This window comes from Gymnodraco acuticeps, unplaced genomic scaffold (assembly GCF_902827175.1).
Source record: "Gymnodraco acuticeps unplaced genomic scaffold, fGymAcu1.1, whole genome shotgun sequence".
Classification (NCBI taxonomy): Eukaryota; Metazoa; Chordata; class Actinopteri; order Perciformes; family Bathydraconidae; genus Gymnodraco; species Gymnodraco acuticeps.
This window is the reverse complement of record NW_022990135.1, coordinates 4037969-4061352: the sequence shown is the minus strand read 5'-3', so window position 1 is coordinate 4061352 and position 23384 is coordinate 4037969. Positions and strand designations below refer to the sequence as shown.

The window sequence follows — 23384 nt, the reverse complement described above, 5'->3', positions numbered from 1 at the left end:
CAGCTAATCGCAGACTCAACCAGAGAGAAAGTAGTAGGCCTACATCATCAGCTACCATGTCTGACAGAGAGGAAGACAGTGAGGAGGATAGTCAGGAGGGTAGTGATGACAGCTTGTAGGATTACTGGTCGTGCTAATGTTGTCTTGTGTTCACCTCTGCATGTGTGTTCTGTGTTCACCTCTGTGTGTTCTGTGTTCACCTCTGTGTGTTCTGTGCCGTGTGTCTGACAAATAAAGACCGGTTTATTTATTTCATTTTAAGGATGAGCACCAAGCAACATCTCCAGGTGCTCCTTTGAGAACCAGGGCAAAAAAGTTATGTGCACCCCTGCTTATATACTAACTAAGCACTTATATACTAACTAAGCACTTATATACTAACTAAGCACTTATATACTAACAAAGGACTTATATACTAACTAAGCACTTATATACTAACTAAGCACTTATATACTAACAAGCACTTATATACTAACTAAGCACTTATATACTAACTAAGCACTTATATACTAACTAAGCACTTATATACTAACTAAGCACTTATATACTAACTAAGCACTTATATACTAACTAAGCACTTATATACTAACTAAGCACTTATATACTAACTAAGCACTTATATACTAACTAAGCACTTATATACTAACAAAGCACTTGTATACTAACTAAGCACTTATATACTAACTAAGCACTTATATACTAACAAAGCACTTGTATACTAACAACGGACTTATATACTAACTAAGCACTTATATACTAACTAAGCACTTATATACTAACAAAGGACTTATATACTAACTAAGCACTTATATACTAACTAAGCACTTATATACTAACTAAGCACTTATATACTAACTAAGCACTTATATACTAACTAAGCACTTATATACTAACTAAGCACTTATATACTAACTAAGCACTTATATACTAACTAAGCACTTATATACTAACAAAGCACTTGTATACTAACTAAGCACTTATATACTAACAAAGGACTTATATACTAACAAAGCACTTGTATACTAACAAAGGACTTATATACTAACTAAGCACTTATATACTAACTAAGCACTTATATACTAACAAAGGACTTATATGTTTTGGTTCTATGAAACCTACTTATATGATTCTGTTTTCTTCAAGTTTGTATCTTGTTGGTCGAATGTACTTATTGTAAGTCGCTTTGGATAAAAGCGTCAGCTGAATGAAATGTAATGTAATAAAGCTTTAAAGCAAAGATACCATCTGTATCTACATTTGTTAATGTCACAAAAATGTCAGATACCAGGAATTGGTCCAGAAGTCTCTAGAAATAGATTTGTATCAGTGTAAATTGGATTCAACTGCTTTTGCATTCTCCAAAATGATAATAATATAGCAATTTGCCTACAATTCTGACAAGTTATTGAGGAAGAATCATACTTAATGTCTGATTATCACACTATAAACTGTTGATTTTAATGCTCAGCCTGTTAATTTGTAGGTGTATATTGTGGATAATCTTATCAATGGATTGCTTTTAGTAAATCCGTCTCAAAGACTCAGACAACTGAGAGCCACGATGGGAGGATTTAAGAGATGGGCTCCACTGATTTAAAGCTGTGTGTGTGTGTGTGTGTTTTCATTTGGCTACGTTTGGCTGAGAAGAGGCGTAGGGACGTCCCCTGATGTTTTAACATGAGAATGCTGTTTGCTTCACTGTTGTGAAATATATATGGTTTTTGTTTCATTAACAAGTAAAAAGTCAACATTTTAAAGTATCATTTAAGATTACATTCAACTTTATTGTAATCACACAGGGTACAAGTACTAGGACATAAAAGTGCAGTGAGCGTCTATCCAAAAGTGCAAAATACAACTACAGTAAATAATCCGTCTGATATGTAAAGTACATACAGAACAGTGTTTATGAAAAAATGTAATCGACTTTTATTTGACACTTTTTATTGGAGTTCTGCCTTTATTTTCATTTTCCTAAAGTGTTGAAATGAAGAAAAAACACCACAACAACAAATACATTTATGACCATAAAATTGTGGCTGAGAGTAAAACAAATTATCTCCATCACGAGACGTTTTTGTTTCACTTCCTGTGTGCATATATCGGCTATAACTTTGCTGTTTAAGGACCCCATAGACATAGAGCTCACCCTCTCAACACATTGACCTACTTAGCCTAAACCACAGAAAATGCTCTATATGAACACGGCAGTGTGGCCTGAAAAGATACCTCAAGGGGCACACACACACACACACACACACACACACACACACACACGTGCCTCGATCTCCACATCTGGAACCTATCCTGTGTGTGTGTGTGTGTGTGTGTGGCCTAGCATTACTATACTTGTGGAGACCTAAATCTGTTTACAGTCACGTGTGGGGACTCACCTCCCTTATGGGGACAAATTGGAGGTCCCCATGAGGGGAATCATTAATTTTAGGGTGAAGACTTGGTTAGGTTTAGGATTAGGGTAAGGGTTAGGCATGTGTTGGTTATGGTTAAGGTTAGGATAAGTCTCCAGGAAATGCATGTAAGTTAATGTAATGTCCCCTGAAGTGATATATATGTATATATGGTATGTGTGTGTGTGGGGGGGGGGGGCAGGGGTAGACAAAGCAGGTCGGACAGAATATGTAGTGGACGAGATGTTTATTTACACAAGCCATAAAACACACTCATTGCAGTCAGTTTCCTTTACAGTACTTTATAATAACAGAGTACAAGACATCCAGGTAGGTAGGTATGTATGTAGCCATTCTTGTTTGACACATCAGTGCTGTCTGTCTCTCACTCACACACACACACACACACACACACACACACACACACACACACACACACACACACACACACACACACACACACACACACACACACCACACACACACACACACACACACACACACACACACACACACACACACACAGTCACACACACAGTCACACACACACACACACACACACACACACACACACACCTATTGTAGGCACATGGACTCACAAGCATGTATGTGGGGGAATTTGCAAAAAATGCAACAGGAAAACACACAGAAGGAAACACACTCACACAGGAAGCAGTAAGACACTGTCGTTAACACTGAACATTTTGATGCTGAGCTCAGAACCAACAGCAGAGGCAATAAAAAGCCATTCTCACAACACACACTCAAATACACACATCCGTGACACTCAAATAAAGGCTTACAGCCCCAAAGTTTAACTCATGCTCACTAATGTTCTGGCAACTTTTAAAAAGACATATAGTTTGAGAACTTGTAGTTTTTTTTTCTCACATTATACACACCAGGATTACATGTTTTCGATTCAAACTGGACCTCTGCTGTTGTGTAACCCAATGTGTATCTACTTTCGAGAGATGTATGAGCAGGCATCCTGCTAAAATCTGTAGTAGCTTATTTTCTTGTGAACACTTGAGCCCAGTTTAAATTTGATTCACTCTTTTATAGTACAATGTCCCATGGTGTTGTGTAACACAACCCTGTATGAATCCAACATGTGTTACTTTTACCGCTGCACAAATGTAAAAGTGGAGAAACAACCTGCTTTTTCATCTAGTTCTAATTCAGGTCAGTTGGAACCAACATTATTATAATGTCATAATATAACATAGAAGAACCAGCATTTTAGTTGGCAATTAACACGTTTGAACAATCAGCACAAGGATACAACAGAGATAGAAACCATGACGTTTTCCATCTGGGCTATTCGCGTCTATTTAAGTGGACATAGTCTGTCCCTGATGAATGGCGGTGCTCTGCAAAAACACGCATTGAAAATAACATTTCAAGATGTTCCCCAGTCAAACTAATGCAGTTCAAATGGCACTTCAGTCGTAAAGTTGATGGATAACAATAAGGGGTGCTCTTTCCATAGTTTCCAAATAACTTTTAAACAATGTAAGAGAACAAAGGACCTGCCAAGAAGTTCTGTCCCATAATAAACAAAACATGGTACTTTTTAAAGGGTAACAGACAATTTATATCAGGAACCTATAGGCTCGATACTCCATATTCTGTACAATAAAATAATATTTAGTAAATGATAATTAGCTTTCAAACATTATTTTAAATATATATTATAAAACTCCAGAAACATAAAAAGGAACAGAGTGGTTTTTGACCAATTGGCAGTGTTTTATAAAATACCGTCATTAGATGATATGGGGACATGTTCCAATGAGTAATACTGAACAAAACTATACACGGCACCTTTAACTTCCAGCTAAATGTACTTTATGGAATAGTTTATCCTTTGATGATACATTTAGAGAACCTGATCTGTAAAAGTCAAAAGGTAACTTATATGAAGAACTTATGATGATTTATCAGTATACTACTTATGGTATATATAAATGCATGATCAACAGAACTTTTCTGTCAAAACTTCCTGAGTCTTGACCCGGCTCCAGAATTTTTGACCTTTGACCTTTCCAGCAGGAGTCTGGTAGTGGAGCGAGGGGAAAGGTTACCAAAGCAGACCGGGGGTCAAAGTCTGAGGTTCAAAGAAAGTCGTGCCTGGAATATTTAATATCAGCTCTCATTTGGACTTGTATGAACATGTCTCATGTCTAGTTTGTCTCTAGGTATGCTTTAGTGAGATGCACAAGCATTACAATGCTTTCCTGTTGCAAACCGACTACCTTCTGTACATTTGATAACAAAATGGCTAACTCTTCTTGATGTATCTTCTTATTTAGTTCTGAATGTGCTTACTTTTTGTTATCACCCCATATTGACTCTTGTCTTTGAGTGTGCTCTATATACAATGACATGTTAGTTTGGAAAGCAGCATTTGAATCAAAGTATACATGTACAGCAGCAAGTCCTTGTTGGAAGATGTATGTTGCATTCTGCCACAAGCTCCTCCAATGAACAGACCACAGTGCTTTGTCGATTTCCGATCCTGACTGAAGTCTCTTTTAGCTTCCCTCAGCAGCCTCTTAATTCCATTGATTAATTAGCATAACATACAAGCAAAAGTGGCTGTAGCCCGTATGCAGTCAACAACATGCATACACTTAGCTGAAATGCTAGGAGTAGAAGGAAATCCCAAGTGTCTGGCAAGAAGTCACAGTGAGGGCCATTATCTCACGGAAACACATCCATAAAATAGATAACACCCCCCACATGGGAGGGATGTTGTGGCCCAGGAAACCTCCTCGCTTTATCATGTGTCCAATACATATACATATACATATGACTGTTATGGTCATAGGGTTTCCCCAGAGGGAAAGTTCTCGGTGTACACTAACGTCGGCAGACACAGTTCGAGGTTCGCCGGACAGTTCTCTTTGGCCATGGATGATTTAAAAATGGATCCCCTGGAGACTCCCAAGGAGGCCCTGCAAATGAAGGACCAGCAAAAGTGCAGAACGCTGGGGGAGAGGAGGATAAAGACCCAGGGGTCGATGATAGAGTTCACAGAGATGAAGCGCAAGGCGATCAGGTCCAGGCGGTGAGACTCTCCGCCCACATTGTTGTTGATGTACACCCGGATCTGAGACATGGAAAAAAACAGAGGGAAGAAGAGGGAATGAATTGAACAATAGAAGTTGGAACCACTTGTCTGTTTAAAAGGCAAAGCTAATACTCGTCCTGAATGTTTAGATACTGAGAGAAATTTCATACCACTGGTCAATCTTAGCAAAGCGTAACACGAAGCCTTAGGGTAAACTATTGTCAACTCTAAACAGAGTGACGGATGGCAACAAATGTTTTCAAAAACTCAACAGCAGTTGGTGGTCTTTTTCCAGAAATCATTGTCCCGATAATCAACTAAGTTCAAAGACCATGTTTGGAAAGAGTCATGCAAAGACTATTTTCTTTCTACCGAACTACATCAAATCGGAAAGAAAGCGTGCATCTACTGGCTTTTTTGTCTAATTATAAGGTTTTCTAGCGGCCCTGTAATTTATCATCAAAGCGTTCAAAGACTGGCTGGTATTGCTAAATAGTTATCAGGGAACTGGTACATACCAGCATGTGCAAACCACACAAATGTTGTTTGGGTTTTAGCCTTTGCTCAAACTAACTGTTGCATAATAAATATTGTAGTAAAAAGTTGATTTGGCATGTTCACTATTTGTATCCTCTTCTACGCAGTAAGCATTATCACTTGTCCTAGAACAGGATGTTTGCAGAGACCAGACTGTTGTCCTAATGCCAAGAGGATATTTAAATTACTCTCAGGATTTTGTTTGCTCAAACACAGATCGCTTATAAATCATCGAGTGTGTAATGAGAGGTTTAATGAAAGGATGAGCGGCAGATGTTAAATGTTGTGGCGGATCCACATTTAAATTCCCATGTTTATATATATATATATATATATATATATATATATATGGGTTTTTGGATCAGACAAGGAAGACCACAGAAGGAAATGAAATTTTAAGCATCCATATGCAAGGACTACTCTTAAACAAATATGTATTTCGGTAGTTGGTGTACAATTGTGGAATTCTCAACACAAGGATCTAAAGAATTGTATATGTATTTTTCAGTTAAAGAAGTTGTATAAATTAAGAAAGATGGGACTATATGAAGCAGAATGTGAATAAGTCTATGTACTCTGGTCCTTCATGTTTTTGATGTCTTTGATGTGACGTCTCCTCTGTATTTGCGGGTCCCCATTGCCATTGTTATTGTTATTGTTGTTATTATTATCATCATGCATCGCTTTCCACCTTCTTCTCCAGTAGGACTCAGATGAGGGTGTTGCACTTTCTTTTCCTTATACATGTGATGTTTTGGTGTTGTTTAGTTTCTTTCCGTTAACCGTCAAGTGGGAAATAAGTATTTTTTTGTGTGTGTTTCTCTTAGTATCCTAAGATACTGTTATGTTTGGCTGTGAAACATTTAAAATAAAAAAAATAATTATTATGAAGGGCAGACCATCTATTTGTATTTAGTTTTTTTTAGAAAGGGGCAGGTCACATAAGATTGTATTCTTCTCCCTGCTCCTTTTCGCTCAATGGTAGAGTCATGTTTTGTGGCAATTATTGTACATTTGGTTTTGCGTACCATGAGCGGGACAAATAAAAATGAAATGAAATGAAATATATATATATATATATAATAATATCTAACTATAATTTATATATCTACCAAATTGTGACTTGTCTCCTTGGAAAAGGTTAAAGAGGTCTTTAACCTTTTAAATGGAAACAGCTTTTAAATACGGCTGTTTTTAGTAGCACCATAGAGGCCAAGAATGAGCAGCTGATTTCATTCATTGTTTCCCGTCTTTGGTTCAAATATAAGCTCATGAAGTGAGTAGCAGAAAACTCCCAAGGCTGATGTCCACAAGGTTGGGAACCAGCGCATTATTACAATCCATGGAAGCCATGACTAGCTCCAAGGTTCAGAAATCCCTGCTGCTGCTGTCTCTGGGGTTCAGACAGGAACAATATCCAATGAAATGTGAAGGTGAAGTGACCGAACAGGTTGTAAAGTCAATGAATGCATTATTTGATGCCATTAATTATATTAATATCCAAATACTCCCTTACAAGCAAAAATCTGTATAATATATATATAAAAATAAATGTTTAGTATATGTAAAATATAACGAGAAGACACATAAATAAACATTAAGTAGAAATACTCAGTTAAATGACAAGTGCTTCAAAATGTATCTCGAGTAATGTAGTAACTTTCCACCACTGGCATTTGGCCCTTCTAGTTCCATTACGTGGCATTTTCCATTCACTTTCTATCTTAATCGCTGCTTTCCACCCACCTTTTTCTCTTAAATCTGCACCATCTATCCTCACACTTATCTCTCTTCCATTAAATCATTTTCTTCTTAGTTGACTTGAAAAAAAAGCACCTAATTTCGTAAGAAGCAGTAGTTGGTTGCCCCAACGTTTTTGTGCCAATGTCATAAAGCTAACCCTGTTGCTCAGTCTCACAACGCGGTGGCTCAATTGTTTCCGGGAAGCTGAGAATGGCACTTAAGAGTCTTGCTTAAGGGAACACCAGCAGCTGTTAGCTGGGAGAGGGAAAATACTTAGAAAGTGACTTCTGCAACCTCATCTGGGTAGTGGTTAAAGATAAAATGATCTCATCTGCATATAGTTAAAATATACAAAAACCCTCTACTTATCAAGCTACTGAGGTGTGCAATGTCGTTTTGTATCTTTAAGTGTTGAACAGCTTCATGCTAATCTCACTTTCGTTTAAAACCTATCCGCATGAGATCATGACTGTGATTGACTGGCCAGGCGTTGGACCAAGTGTGCGTGTGGAGACAGATTTGTTTTGTTTTGCCAGGCTCTACCGTGAAATCCAACTCACACTGTGAAACACATTTTCTTCTCGTCTCTCAGCAGCAGGAAGCGTAACACAAGTGTTAATGTGAAGTGGGAGGCGTGTGGTGCAGTGGTACAGGTTCAAACCCCACTGCAGTCAGCATGTCGTTGTGTCCCTGAGACACTTCACCCCAAATCGCTTTGGATAAAAGCGTCTATCAAGTAACATGTAATGTAATGTGTCTGTCAGGGTTGATCCTCTAGGGAAAAAAAACCTCACAAACTGCAATGTGTAAGTGATCTGTGTGCTGAGCAAATATGCCAGTCAGAGGTGACAATCTCTCTAAATCTCTGCTTGCGCCTGTTTTTCATTAAGTTTTCCACAATGTGAGAGTATTTAAAATATTCCATTTAAAGATGCATAATTGAACCCACATGCCTTAAACTCATAACACTGGTAGGAGGTTTAACTTAACAACTTATTGAGGGTTTGTCAAATATGTCCTAGTGTCTATGACCTTAGTTATTCTTCTTATAAAGGCCAAAATGCCCCCAAAATTGTTGTGGGATTTAACTGCAACATTCAAATTCCATTACTGTATTTCCAATTTCATCTTTCCATTCTCTTCCTGGTTCAATGTGCGGTTTTTTCTGTGCCAAAGGGGCTATTGTTTGGCCTTTTCAATTTTTAATGCACTCCCAGATAACCAGAGGCACATTATAATGAAACACACACACACATATTACCAGCTCCCAGTTTAAACTTGAGAAGGCACTGAACGTGTGTTTGTGTGTGTGTGTGTGCGTGTGAACTCTACGGTATCACATTGCTGGTTGGAAACCAATGAATGTTTATATAAGGTTCGTAATAAATAATGCATTCATACTCTTTGTTAGTATGATTGAATGTGTAGCCAGTGAAAGTGTGTGACCACAAAGCGGATATGAAACACCTTCAAAATCTTTGGCAGTCGCCATCTTGTTTTTTTGGAACCGGCAGTGGCACAAGTCAGTGGATTCAAACTAATAAAACCATCATAAAGTTAACATTTTCTTTCATGAGGTTAAATGCACAGTGAAGGTCGCAAACACGGACAGCAACAAAGTCAGACTAAAACCTGGTAGTGGCCTGTCTATCACGAGTCGGTCCCACCCTTTTGGCAATGTAACTCTAAATTGGGCTGTACCTTACTAAATGAACAACATGCTGCATAGATAAGGACTCTAAACGACGTTTATTAAAATATGAGACCGCAGCACCATCAGCATAATCACTAAGTGTGCTCTTTGAGTGAAATATGGTAAAAGGTTTTCTTCATCTTCCCGCAGGTCAGCAGATGGAAATGTCTTCCAATAAGTTAATGCGGCCATTCTGTGGATATATGAGGAGAGGAGAGCCGAATGTGCCTGGCGCAAGTAAGTGATTTCCCAGTATGTGCGACACAGGATTCCCATAGGAGGAATGAATCATATGAATGACGTTAATGTCATGACGACGTTTGCCCGCAGTGGTGAAAGGTCTGCTTACTGTCACTGGGTATCTGATGGAGAAAATGTAAGACAGGCTATTAGCTGGACACAGACAAGATGCACATCAACAGCCTAACGAGTAAAAGGACCTATGTACTGACTGGTCATCAGTGGGTGGAAAGATAAAGGAAAGGATCTGGGAGTCTCTGCCAAATGTAGAACTCATTGAGACATTTTCACTACTACTGCCAAAGTTAAAATCAACAGGGATTTAAACAAATAAGGAAACGAAAGCAAAGTTATTTCAATTTCAAGTTGATGTCACACAGTTATGTAAGTGTATGTAACTCCCTCCAGACAAGACAACACCACATGCTGATTCAATATAAAATGATGTCTGATATTCCCTGGTCAAATTTGAGCATACGTGTGGAAACAGTGTAAAGCTTCTGAGCTTGTTTTTAAATATCAATGTATAAGGGCTATTGTAGGTGAACAAAATTACCATGGGGAAAGGTGGCTCATTTTCTGGCAAGCACGCTTTATAATAAGGTGTTTTTTCCACATAGTTGCACTAATATGTCCACACTGTGCTGTTGGCTGTGGATAACAGTAGGACTGAAATTAATCCTAGCCTATGTGGCTGATGAGTTTAAGAGATATAAAAACAAAAATGCATGTCTCCACTAATGTAGGGATGCCGTCAACTACAATTAAGACCAAATAAGAACACAGGTAAAAAAAAAAAAAAGATGGTTTTAGTGATTTCTTAGAAAAATTGAAATCAGTTTGACCTATGTTTAAGCCTTTCAATTTAGGGCCTCCTGTCTCCTTCCTGTGTGTCCTTGTTTCACCTCACTGTACTAAGTCATCTGTTTTACTCCTGATGAGGCAGTGAAGACAGCAAATGAAGTAACGTGATACCTACTGTGTCCTTTACCTGCCTGCAGAAGTCTGCACCTGATACACAGTGCACAGAGGAGGGCGATTATAATAAGCCACCACTTTCAAACGGACACAAATGCTTCTCACAAGATCATCTTTAGGCGTACACTGTACTCATCTCTGTCAGCTTGCTGCTATCGCCTTGTGGATAGTTTGGACGTTTTTATACTTTTCACTTCAGGCAGAAATGTCAAATACATTTTCTTTACCATAATAGTAGGCAGTGGAATAGAAGTGAATGGCATCATTCAGCACTGATTCATGTGATACATTTTCTAAGAATTAGAGATGATTAAAATCGGCCCACAAAAAAGCACCTGAAGCCAGTAGCTGCCTTATGATGCCATAAAGTCCTTTAAGAGGCATAATCAGCTACTGTTTGCTTTGCTTATACGTAAGGTTCAGTGGCTTAGTGTGAGGTGAAATAGCTGTAACACTCAGCAAAAAGTAATACAAAGATTTGCACACACTTAATTTACTTAGATAAACTCTAATGAATTAGTGTGGTGTGTGTGTTTGTGAAGTTGTGGATGCTATTATATGAAGCGTGATGCAGGAGCTGTCAATCATAGCAGGCATACAGGTTGTGACTCTGCATTTAAAGCCACAGCGGACATGCAGACCACGGCACTTTCATTAGTGCTGTCTGTGATGAAGTGCACAACAATATACACGGCTAGGGAAGTTATTGATTTAACCTTTGAAATCCAAAATGACACTTTCATACCAGAGGTACTAACAGATTGCCCAGGAGTCTTACAGAGACAAATGACTGGATGATAGGTCAGCTGTGGGTTTAATGTGTACTTACGTCCACCCATCTTTACTGTTATAGTCTCCAAAATCTACTTCCTAGCTTCTGTTGTGTGTTTTTCACTAGCCAATTCAATTAGAAATATGTCAAAGTTCACTTAAACTACCCCACAAAGTGGTCTGCCAGCACTGCCATTAGCTAATCGCAGTCTTTCCCGACAGTATGTATTTATCCTATTGGCTCAGGATCATATTATACAGTAACCCAGCAGGATGGAGGACAAGTAGAAGCTTAAGGACCTCTGAAAAGGTGGTCTTGTATTATCTTCTAATTACAGCCTCTGTCCAAATGTCATCCTGATAACATAGCTGATTGCATTCTGGATCAATCACAACAGAGCTGGTCAGCTAACCAATCAGAGCAGACTGGGCTCTGGTTTCAGGGTGAAAAGAGGTGCTGCAGCACAGGCAGTATGAGAAAAATAAAGAGCTTTTTGAACATTAAAGCATGGAGACATTTATACCAGTCATCAAAAATAAGTAGCTAAAAAGACAAAGTCTATTACTTGGCATCAGAACAGCCCATAGTCTATTATTTATTAATAGCTGGAGGTCAACAGAATGCCACAATATGCATACAGTCATACAAAGATATATATCAGATTGCATTACATATACGGCTAAATGTATATGCTCTGGGTGATATGTTGATATACTTTGTTAGTTGTTTTGTTTGAAAGCCCGTAAATGTGTTCTAACACAATTTATATCACTTACAGTACAGTAGCTACATTTCACTCTCTGTAATGGATATATCCTAACAGGAGATGCTCCACTCAGTGGTCTATTTCTGATTCCACACAAAAATATCATGCATACTCATTTTCCTTAATATTATTTATTTAAATGTGTTCTTCATTTTGAATATGCTTTTATCTTTCTTGGATTCAAGAAAATTACCCAATTTCAAGATACCTCATGATTTACCATAATGTAATTACATTTTCATATATTCTCTATTTAAGTTCTTCGTCTCTTCTTTATGCCAAGTTCATTGCTATTTTATCCATTCACTTATTTTTGTTATTTATACTGCAAAACTATCATTCTGTCCCCTGTAGGGATGGGCCTGCGGGCTGGGTTTAAGGGGGTTTTAAATCAGAAAAAAACAGTGCTGTGTCTTCTTAAATAAAGCATTGTTTAAAATACAAAAGAAAGACTTTCTAGATGTGGTGATCCCTGTGTATCAATGTCAGGTAAGACCCTAGTCTGAATAATTAATATCTGACCCAACTCCTTATCTGACCCATTAAGCTAATTAACACCAATTAAGTCAATTAAGTGCTGTTGCTTTCAATGAGGAGTCCTTAGTAGATTCAATTTAGCCATACATGAAGAAACAAAGGTCAGCTGTCAGCAGTCAAATTGGACATAAGGGTGTATTTATGATGAACGGGTAAAAGCATGCATGTGCTGTCATCTTACCACCAGGGGCAGCGTGCAGATGATGAAGATGATGGTCATGAAGACCAGCAGGATGAGATGCTCCACCTCCTCCGCCATAGACATGGCCTTGCGTTCGCCGTTGGATCTTGTGGTGCCCATCACAGACCCTCCATTCCTCCTCCTCCGCTGGTACATCCTGAACAGCTGGTACACCACGAACCCATTGCACGCCACTATAGCTAGCACCAGCACCAGCATCAGGGTGGCGTACAGGTTAACATAGACCCGGTCCTCCGGTTCCATAGGGTTCATGTCGATGAAGCACCACGTGCCGGGGCAGTATTGTACATATTCACCGAACCCAGCGAAAGGGAGGAGGCAGAATAAAATACATAGCAAAAACACCACTGGGATTGATATGTAGGCACATTTCTTGGTGACGTGCCGGCTGTACAGGAAGGGGTACCCAATAGCGAAGCACCTTTCTATAGCCATAGAGAAGAGGAGCGACATGGTGGCCAGGCTGAAGAAGGTCATGCTGATTCCAAAGTACGAGCACACGCTGTGAGACTCAGGCGACATCCCCATCAGGGTGGTGTTGCGCGCATACGACAGCTGCACCAGCGGGCTGATGAGGCAGGTCCCCGCCAGGTCCGTGACCACCAGCGCCGTGATGAGGACGTGGAACAACGAGCGCCGCCAACCCTCCCCGGACCTCATGGCCCTGCGTCTTCGGATCTCCAGTATCACCAGGGCAGCCACGTTTCCGAAGATGCCCGCGGCGAACATGGTGGCGCTGATCAGCGGGCTCTTGATGCCGTCGATGTGGTGCTTGCTGTGGCACAGATCGTCATCTGTAGTCATCGTGGCTGAATACGAGCTAGATTTAATCAGAAAGACTTGCCCCAGGGCGTCAGAAATGTGTCCTTAAAAAGTTGTCTGCAGCCATCCTGATACAGAAAGGGAAAAAAGGAACATTTATTTAGATTTACAGCTTTTAAAATCAGTCTGTTCTTAATTTCCTTTACCCACAGAAGATTAATTGTCAACTCCTACATTTCATTTAGTTGCAGCTCTAAGAGAAACCTAAAGTGAAAACATATCACAAGTGATAGCAAGTTTCAGATTTGTTATGACATTGTTACTGCTTCCTAATTTGAGGCCAATTTTGAAACCAAAGCTAACCAAACATCTGTTGGCCACATCTGTCGATTCATCAAAAAAAACATAGATTAGATTGTGAGTCAAATTTAGAGAAGGCTTCATATGAGTGCTATGTTCAAGTAGTTTCAAATGAACCCTAACTGGCATTGGTCTGAGGAGAGTTTGTCAAGGATGTTGTCTCGTCTCCCTTAGTGTAGACTCTGTTTGGACTCAATGTCAACAAAGTCCACTACACACGCCACTCTAATTCCATGTTTGCAAGTCTTTGTCTAAGTGAACTGATCCCATGCATACACAGAGAGGGCAGAACAAAACGTTGCATATACTGAAAGACTCAGGGCACGAACTGAGCTGCCGTATGAGATGTGAAACTCAACATTGTTCCTCTTCTGTCTCACCACTTATTCAGATATCAGCTGACAGGCTGAACGGTCTGCTGCCAAGTGTTCACACACAATTTCATGCTCTTATTCCCAGTGTGCTTAATCTTGAGAAATGTTGCATGACAAGCTCTCTCAGGAAGAAATGTGGACACACAAATCATAGCAACGGAATGAATAACAAAGAAAAGAATACAACGCATTGTCTCTGTACGACATGTGATAATGAGACCGATGCACTGTCTCCTACGATGTAAAACATTCAATGACATAAGAAACATTTATTTGACAAGTCTTTGATTTCAGAATTTAAAGTAGTACTCCACCCTTAAAATCACCATTTGCATATCATTTACTGACTTTTTTTGGAAGGATAAGTAACTCACCTACTTGCTCTGTTCAGTGTCCACCCTGAAGCTGTAGTGTAGGGCTCACTGAATCGGTGAGAAAAGACACCAACAACCGTGGAGATGTTAGATGTTTGCCACACAGCGGAGGAGACAGGTGTGTCCAGGTGTTGGGTCCGCGTCTTGGAGAAGTTAAGGGCACGAATGATACTGTAAAATAAGTAGAGCAAAGTTGTACAAGTTTAGCTTTATTTGGGGGGAAATGTTGTTGCATGCATACAATGTGTGCCGAGTGTAAGATTGATTACAGACTTACAAAATGACTTAAGTTCAGCTCTGACAGAATGAGCGTTTTTCAGTGAGAAAGGACTTTTCACATTTGCGAGTTTTCTTAATTGAGTTTCGCAGTAGAGCCGCTGTCACATCCGCGTGGACTTATCAGCGGTGAAACTCATCCAAATAATACAGTTCTTACCTATTTGACAACCTTCTCCCCGTAGTGTAGACCTTAAAGTCAGTATGTTAATCCAGCTTTAGTCGCACGGCTGATCAAATGTATCCCAATGTGTCCTTTGTTCCACTTAAAGAAGCTCTGGTTTAAAGGTGAGCTGTGCAGAGGGCGAGGCGCGCTTGGCACTGTGCTGCGGCAGGGATGACTGGCCCGGGTTACAGGGAGCGAGGCGGTGACGTCACAGGGAAGGTTACACCCACCCCAAGATTCAAGCCTCTCCTTCAAAATATACTAGATAATAACAAAAGCGCAACCTGTAGTCAAATGTCATAATATATAACAAATTCAAGAATAGTATTGTTTCTTTGAATCAATTAAGGATTTAGTCAATAGAATGTAGTAAAATAGTAAAAGATTGAAATTGAGAGTACACAGAGCCCAGGATGCCGTCATCAAATCAACAGTTGCAAATCCTGAATATTATATTCAAGATGATAGGAAACAATAATCAGCTTACTGGAAGACTATATTTGTATTGTCTTATTATATTAACCATCCACACTGTTGGCAGTTCATTTCCTGTTTTAAAAGGAATTAATCATTAATCACCTCATTATTGCAGAACACAATGTTATTATTTTGCCCCGTAATCCTGATAGACACAAGAAAACTCCACATTGGCAGCAACCTCAAAACTATAGAAAAACTACAGTTGTAGGAAGTATACTGTACAATACAATTTATAACTTTGTTTGTTTTGGATAATAACAACATCTATATTAAATTGTTAACAGGGAATCTGTCTCCCAAATGTACATGGCTCTGTGCAGATGTCCTGGGCTGTTAATATTACAATTATAACAACAATATATGATATCTTGGGAATGTCAAGGAATGTCTTGTATGTGAGGGTGCATGGACAAACTGTATGTTGACATAAGTCCTGTTTTCCTCCCCTATAGAATTCAAAGGACCCGGCATGAAATATGTTTGTTTTCCTGTGTGTCTTCATGTGTGGAGATTGCCTATTTCCCTGGGTTTCCTCCCACATGCACATACAGTAGATATGAGGCTTTAATTTCCCATTGGGATCAAAGTGTTTGTTTTTCTATATGTGTACTTCCTGCACCATTGACACACTGGACTGTCTCCGTGTTTAACTATAACAATGTTGTGTTTTTCTCTTCTTTGCAGGCTTGTGCCAGGCTTCATCTTGGGGGATAACATTAACCGTAAAGGCATACTGCAACTAAATGCGATTAAATGATGTTGTAATTGCCTTATTTCACCCATTCTTTCAATAGAAAAAGCCAAAAAGGCCATAAAAAGGGCCATGATGAATGCTGAAAGCTCTTGAGTGCTGTTTTAGACCCATTAACGCACTCTTAACTGTGACATACTGCCATTATGCCATCATTGCTTCCTCACGTCTTTCTATCTTGCAGTGCTTCGGTTGTTGAGGTATCCATTGCATGACACAAACACGCAGTAATTCATATACAGTACATTTTACTGCCTGACAAGTTTATTTCTAGTTTCGACAGCTCTCGTCCCACAGGAATCCTACTCGCTTTTTCTTCCTTCGTTTTTCTCTACTTTCATTTTATGTTAATATCAAGTCCTCTCCACTTTTGCATTCCTTTCTTTTTTCTATTAAATTCCTTTTTACCATTTTTTTCTTACCATTTATTAAATCACTATTGTAACCTTATTTGTCTGAAAATTGGCTTTTAATCAAAAGTGTTCTAGAAGATAACTTTAAACAGAATCAGAAAACCAGTTGACTCGTGAATACTAAATCCACACCCTATAATTCTGCTAACACTCCAGATTTGTGAGTCAATATGGATCCAGGTGATTATGGAAATACTCTACTGAGAATCTTAAGTGATCCTGTCAGTGTGTGTTCTTTATTTAGAAGCAATTCAATTATTTATCAAGGTCTTAATCCTCAAATCCTGGTCTGCTCTGCTGGTAAACAGCCTTTGTTGGGAGTTTGGCATCATCTAAAGTGCTGAACAGTGCTGTATCCCCCCCCCCCCCAACACACACACACACACACACACACACACACATACAGGGTCCCACAGCGAGGCTTAATTCCTCTCATCACTCCTTTATGGCAACATGATACATGGCGTTGTGTCTGTCCTGCTGTTGGCCCTTGTCTGAATTATTGATGAGTTATTGATTGTTGCTGAATATCTGATGTCACAAATGAAGCCGGTCAGCCTGTAATTACACACTGAAACCCAGAAAAACATTACCAGAGATAAACATCAACACCATTCCGACACTTCTCAAACTGTGTGGGTGAAATTTGATAAATTGTGTATTCACATATACTATCCAAATGTAAACATGATCAGTCTGTGTATTCTACTGAATGGTAAAAATGGTAGACTGACTGTCAACACGTTTCGCATATTCAAAACAATACATTTCGGTTTCCACAGGCTAAATTAATATAGTAAGTTATATTTGATCTCAAGCTGACCTTTGGTGCCACCTACAGGTTGCTCTGGGTAAGTGCAAGCATCAGCTGTGATTGATTCATGAACATTAGAAGGTAAAGTGTGGCTAACCTGAGAGTTAGGTCCTAGGAAAGTCTCAATACCTTTCAAAAATGTTTGTCTAACTTAGCAAATAATGTGTATTTTCTTTGGGTTATTGTGTGTAGAACCATTGCCAAAGATATTATTATTTCTAATAAACACCATTTAGCATGCAAAAAGTAATCATAATTGAATGAAATAGGAGTTGTGCGTATAGTTTTAACAGATATGTTACATTTAAAGAAGAGATTCCTGGCAGACATGATTTAATGCTGGGCCTGACCTGGGCTATATCCATCTGCCCTCAGTCTGCTCTGCAGCATGCTCAACAGTTTCAAATTCAAGTTCCCTGAATTTATGTTTGTTTTCTTCCCCCTTGTAGGAGGCTTTTCTCTCCTCGGACCCTTCTTCCCTGGATGTACCTACCCAGTCCAGGCGTCCTGTCTTTCACAAGGCTCTCCTCTTATCTCTGCTCCCTCTGTTTGAATATGTACTTTAGCATTGCCTCCTGTGTTTGTGTATCTATCTCCACAGGTCTTTGTGGTGGAGAGGAGGTTGTGTGGCTCAGGATCTTCCTGTTTCTACAGCACCTGGAAGTTGCTCAATGTCCTCCTGTAATTGTACCAACGGTCTGTCCACCCTGATAAAAGGATCCCTCCTCTGATGCTCTTCCTGGGGTTTTGGACAGTTGTTTAATTATATTTTGGACGCTTTTCTTTATCCAAATGAATGGATAGAGTGTTGTATGCTGCCATATTTTTAAATTCCTTCGAACATATGTTTATAATTACAAAGAAAAATGATTGTACGTTTTTGTTTTCTCTTACAAACAGACCAAAACCAAAAGAAGTTAATTTGACATGGATACAAAACAGAGAGAAAAGCAGCAAATCCTCACCTTGAATATGCTGCAAGCAGAACATTATTATTTTGTAGCTTTAAATATGACTGGAATACTAGTTTAATATTAATATTATTAAAACATTTATTTAAATAATACATTTTAAGCTTTAGTTTTAACCCTGTACGTGTAGCATGCTGCTATATGCTGTTTCGGCCGGTAGATGGCGCCCAAGTTTAAGTATTAGAAACTTACAGCCATTGCCTTTAATGAGAGAAAAATCGATTTCATTAAAAAGTGAGTTTTAAATGTTAAGTGCTAAAAGAAAAAGCCTAATCTTTGGTGATTAAAATATTATTCTTGATATGTATCTGTGTTAAGGAAAATATAAAGGGCACAGGCGTTTTCACTTTTATTTTGATAAAAGTCTTTCAAGGAAATTCCCACGTGTGCGTAAAAATTAAACAATGTTTCTTTTTCATTGTTGTGAAACAGATAGAGTTACATCCGGATTAAAAACGCTCTATTTGTCTTTTCTCTAATACGAGCCAGATGTTGCGTGCATGCTGTCACTCAACCCGAGCCCGACCAATCAGAGCGCGCCTAAGCTCCTCCCTCCCTGCCGAGGCTCTGCGGAGAGGAGGAGAGATCTCCCTCTTTCTGCTGGCCTCTCTCAGTCCATCGGAACCTCTCAGAGTGTCAGCCCGGCTCTACAATGGAGAGAGGGGCAATGCTGGCGATGTGTGTGCTGTGCTGGAGCGGCATGGTGTGTGTGGTGACGGCCATCCAGAGGACTGACATGTTCCCGTACGGCTCTCTGAGCGGAGACCAGATCCTGGCAGAGGGCGACGATGAAACCTCCAGAGTGCTGTCCCTGCCCAGACCCGTGTACTTCTACGACTCCCTGTTCTCACAGCTATATGTAAGTTCACTTCATCAGCACTCATCTGCATGCTCGGTACTCTCAGAAAGTTATGCAATCAAAGCGTGAACACTTTTTGCAGGAGAGGTTTGCAGCTGTTGGATATTTTTATGGAGCGGTTTATTAGCATGTGTAAATGGGAAAACTCTAGTTTTTCTTCTGGTGTAAACTCTGTCAATCGATCATAAATTAATCCCCTATGCAGTATGTTAGAATAGTAATATATAATATACATTTCTCGAGCATGTCTTATTTTGAAAATAAATGGATTCCACAACTGTCAAAATTGATTGATACTTAACAGATGTTGATCTGGTCAACTGGTGGTGATAAGAATAAATCGTGCTTGTAAATGATTCCCACTGCACTATGTATCAATATACACTTCTTGAGAAGGTTTCATTTAGAAAATAAGTGAATCTCATGTCTGTGATTGATTGATTGATTGATTGATTGATTGATTGATTGATTGATTGATACATAACAGATGTTGATAGTCAACTGGTGACATTGACAAATCGTGCTTGTAAATGATTTCCACTGCAGTATGTTTGATTATAAATGTCTATATTGGATTTAATTTGAAAATAATATAATCTCATGTTAGAATAATTGATACACAATGTGATTAGGAATAAATAGTGTCTGTATCAAATTCCAGCTAATTGCTGTTAGCCCAGTGGTGGAAAGTAACTGTACTCAAGTATTGTTCTTGAGTACTAATTCAAGATATTTTTCCATTTCAGAGGGATGGATATAACACATTTAACTTCTCTGCATTTATTTGGCAACTATAGATACTCTACAGATTCAAACTACTTATACAAACCAAAAAAAATCAACTACTACACTATGTTGTAATACTATAGGCTTAGTACAAACCGCTGAGTGTCGCTTTGAATGACACTTGCTATACACATCACTGCTGCTTCGTCATTCCTCATTACACGGAAAAATACACCAAGAGGAAGTTGAGTTGAATGTGGTTTGAATGTTTCTACATCCTTGAAGTCTAGGGGTTCATTATGTGGTTCTCGGGGTCCCTGAGGGGCCTCCAGCGGTGCCCACGGAGGTTCCAGTGGTTTATGAGGGGGTACGGGTTCATTGGGAGGTTCTTTGGGTTCATGATGGTGTTTTACATATTTACAAGAAGATTATGTGTATGTAAAGACGTTCACTTCTTATTTTTAATGGGCTATTTCAATCAATACCTTCTAGACCCGGCCCTAGTATTAAACTGCTTGTGGTGATTATTAATAATTGTCTCTCTTTGTCTATAGGTGGCTACCAACGGTATCATATCAGGCCAGGACCTGCCGATGGAGAAGCAGTACGTTGACGACGGCTTCCCAACGGATTTCCCCGTGGTGGCTCCATTTCTGGCTGACATTGACACCAGCGGAGGGCGAGGACAGATCTACTACCGCGTGACCGAAACTCCCAGTGTACTCAACAGAGTGGCCCAGGTCTGTGTGTCTATTGAATATCCATTGTCTTCATGGCGTTAATGCTACTCCCTTGACCCACCACACATTCATTTGAGCTATCGACTATCCCTTTGCAATCTAGTGTCATATTTGACGTGGGGGTTATTCCATCCGAAATTTGTATTTCATAATTCAAAATGGCAGCTTTCCGGGCATGCATTGCTAAGGAAAACCAATTTCAAATATGTTCGCAATCAAAAGAGCATTGTGTGTACCAAATTTCAAAAATGGGAGAAACTTTATGTGAATTGTTTTAAAAAGTTTGACGCGTAAATCGCCAAAAACTGTGTATTTTCAGGCACTAATAACTTTATACATGATTGAACAAAAACTCCGAAAATGACATGTTGAGATGAATACGTTCTGAAAAATAATTAACCACGGATCTGAATTCTTTCCTTTTTTCAGTTCATCCATTAGTTCAATCCATTGTACACTCCATCTTGTTTCTTTTTTTACTTCATTTCCATCATTCATTCATTCATCTGCTCACCCAGGAAGTACATCGAGGGTTCCCAGATGCCAAATTCACGCCCACACATGCTGTGGTTGCAACATGGGAGAACGTGGCTGCGTACGAGGAGCCAACCCGAACCAATGGACCTTCAAACAAGGTAAGATGGATGGAGGGGTTGAGAGTTTTAGCTCCAGGCCCCCCCCTGTCTCTCTGTGTCATGATTTATGACTGGATGAGTTCATCGTGTAATCCCACAAGTATGTTTTGGTCATTGTGAGAGACACAATCCCAAATTCCTGGAGGATGTGCATCACTTGTAATCAGCCTGGGGTGGGGGGTCTATTTGTAATTCCCCTTCCCCTCCTAATCTGCCTCTTAACCTTTTCAAAAGGTCAGAGGTCATCTTAAAGGGTCATCAAAGTGCCCCCTCCCTGACTCGTTATCCCCTCACACACAGGTAGACACAAACATGCCTGGACCATTAATGCTTTCATGCTCTGTTGGACTTCACTTCCCTCCCTGTTTGTCAGCCACTCAACAGTTAATAACCTGGTTGACCATTAAAGTGCTCCTCTTCAGCTACACAAATTACACTTAGAGTTTAATTAAACGTTTTACATTCTAACAGAATTCGACTTTTCTTTTTGCTGTGGATGTTTTACGCAGTATGGCAGGAGAATCTTATTCCGACTAAAAACGAGCTAATGCAATACACAATGAACAGAAAGTAAAAAATCAATAATAAGATTAGTTATATTCGTGTTTGAGTACCAGTTTTAATGAGGCGACTAAAACAGTGCTTTCTGAACAGTGATAAGCACCTGTCCCTTTCCCTTCAGGCAGCTATTCTCACTCGACATCCCTCTTTAAACTCTCCCGCGGCCCCCTGGGGAGGCACGCCTTACAGGAGGCGGGTAACACTTAATTTACACATCCGTAATTTTCTAGGAATTCTCCTGGAAAAAGGCGTGTGATTTGTCACTAATTATAGGGAAAATTGGAATTTTCTTGCACTCAAAGCACAAGTAAATGCTTGCTTGTAGACCTATGTCGCATTTTTAACATGTTTAGCTTACAAAAAGGGGGGGGGGTGGCTCAATGAGACTAATAATCGTCATCCCGATGAACATTAGCCGCCTTTAGCTTAGCCATGCCACCGTGATGCGTTTGTTTATCGCCTAACGGTACTTTTTACTATTAGCGATTGAATGTACACTTAAAATGTATGCTATTTTGCTACCTTCCAGGGTTGGCCTGTGCAAACATGTAATCTCAACACACATCTTTCAAACTTAAACTTACCGTGTGTAATGCAGTCTTGACCAAACACTGTTACCCTGACAACATCACAATGAATTTTAGGGTCATTTTTGGACCCATGGAAAGCTCCCTCCAAAGCGGCAGAGGACATTGTGCAACTGTCTTCAAAGGCTGAATTCATTTGAAGTGTATCAACTAACAGTTAATCCGATGTTCTTTCAAATGAATACTACATGTATTGTTCTCAGAAAAGAAGTGTCACCTATAGCAGCACTGAAGACTTTGTTTGCCTTAGTCTTTAGGAGAGTCTCCAAGTAAAGCACTGGACTTATCGATTAAACAAACAGTGCTTTGTTGTTCCTGGTTTGCAGCAAGTGGGAGGGAGGGATGAAGGGAGTGGTAGACTTAAGGAAATACCCCCAGGAGACCTCTGGGTCTCTCCCTGCCTCATCTGTTTGTCCTTTTTCTTTACTCTCTTGGTCTGGTTTCTTTTATGCCTCCCCCTTTCTTCCTGATTGATTAAAAGCTAAACATTCAAACAGCATTAAGCTTCTTAAGACGCTTCTCAAAGGCTCTTTTTGATGGACTTTGAACCTCAAATATTGGAATTAAGTCCAACCAGTGTTCC

The 23384-nt window shown here is 39.5% G+C and overlaps 2 protein-coding genes across 11 annotated transcripts in view; one reads left to right on the top strand and one right to left on the bottom strand.

Annotated features, from left to right (window-relative positions):
- Window positions 1-2638: 2638 nt before the first annotated feature.
- Window positions 2639-15433, bottom strand: ptger2a (prostaglandin E receptor 2a (subtype EP2)). 2 transcript variants are annotated; one of them, XM_034217087.1, is made up of 4 exons: window positions 15259-15433; window positions 14823-14993; window positions 12932-13842; window positions 2639-5523 (listed from the first exon to the last, which is right to left on the bottom strand). In XM_034217087.1, exons 3-4 carry the CDS (start codon window positions 13754-13756, stop codon window positions 5236-5238), a joined length of 1113 nt encoding a protein of 370 aa, XP_034072978.1. In that variant the 5' UTR covers window positions 13757-13842; window positions 14823-14993; window positions 15259-15433; the 3' UTR covers window positions 2639-5235. The 2 variants fall into 2 exon arrangements, with proteins under 2 accessions (XP_034072978.1, XP_034072979.1); XM_034217088.1 differs by having other exon boundaries at window positions 14827-14993.
- A 3829-nt stretch (window positions 15434-19262) lies between these two features.
- nid2a (nidogen 2a (osteonidogen)) overlaps window positions 19263-23384 on the top strand; it is a 36017-nt gene continuing 31895 nt past the window's right edge. For all 9 annotated transcript variants that reach the window (XM_034217083.1, XM_034217086.1, XM_034217084.1 and 6 more), the window contains exons 1-3: window positions 19263-19552; window positions 20833-21018; window positions 21537-21653. In XM_034217083.1, the coding sequence (XP_034072974.1) occupies window positions 19346-19552; window positions 20833-21018; window positions 21537-21653 (510 nt within the window). In that variant the 5' untranslated portion in view covers window positions 19263-19345. The remainder of the gene's footprint in view (window positions 19553-20832; window positions 21019-21536; window positions 21654-23384) is intronic.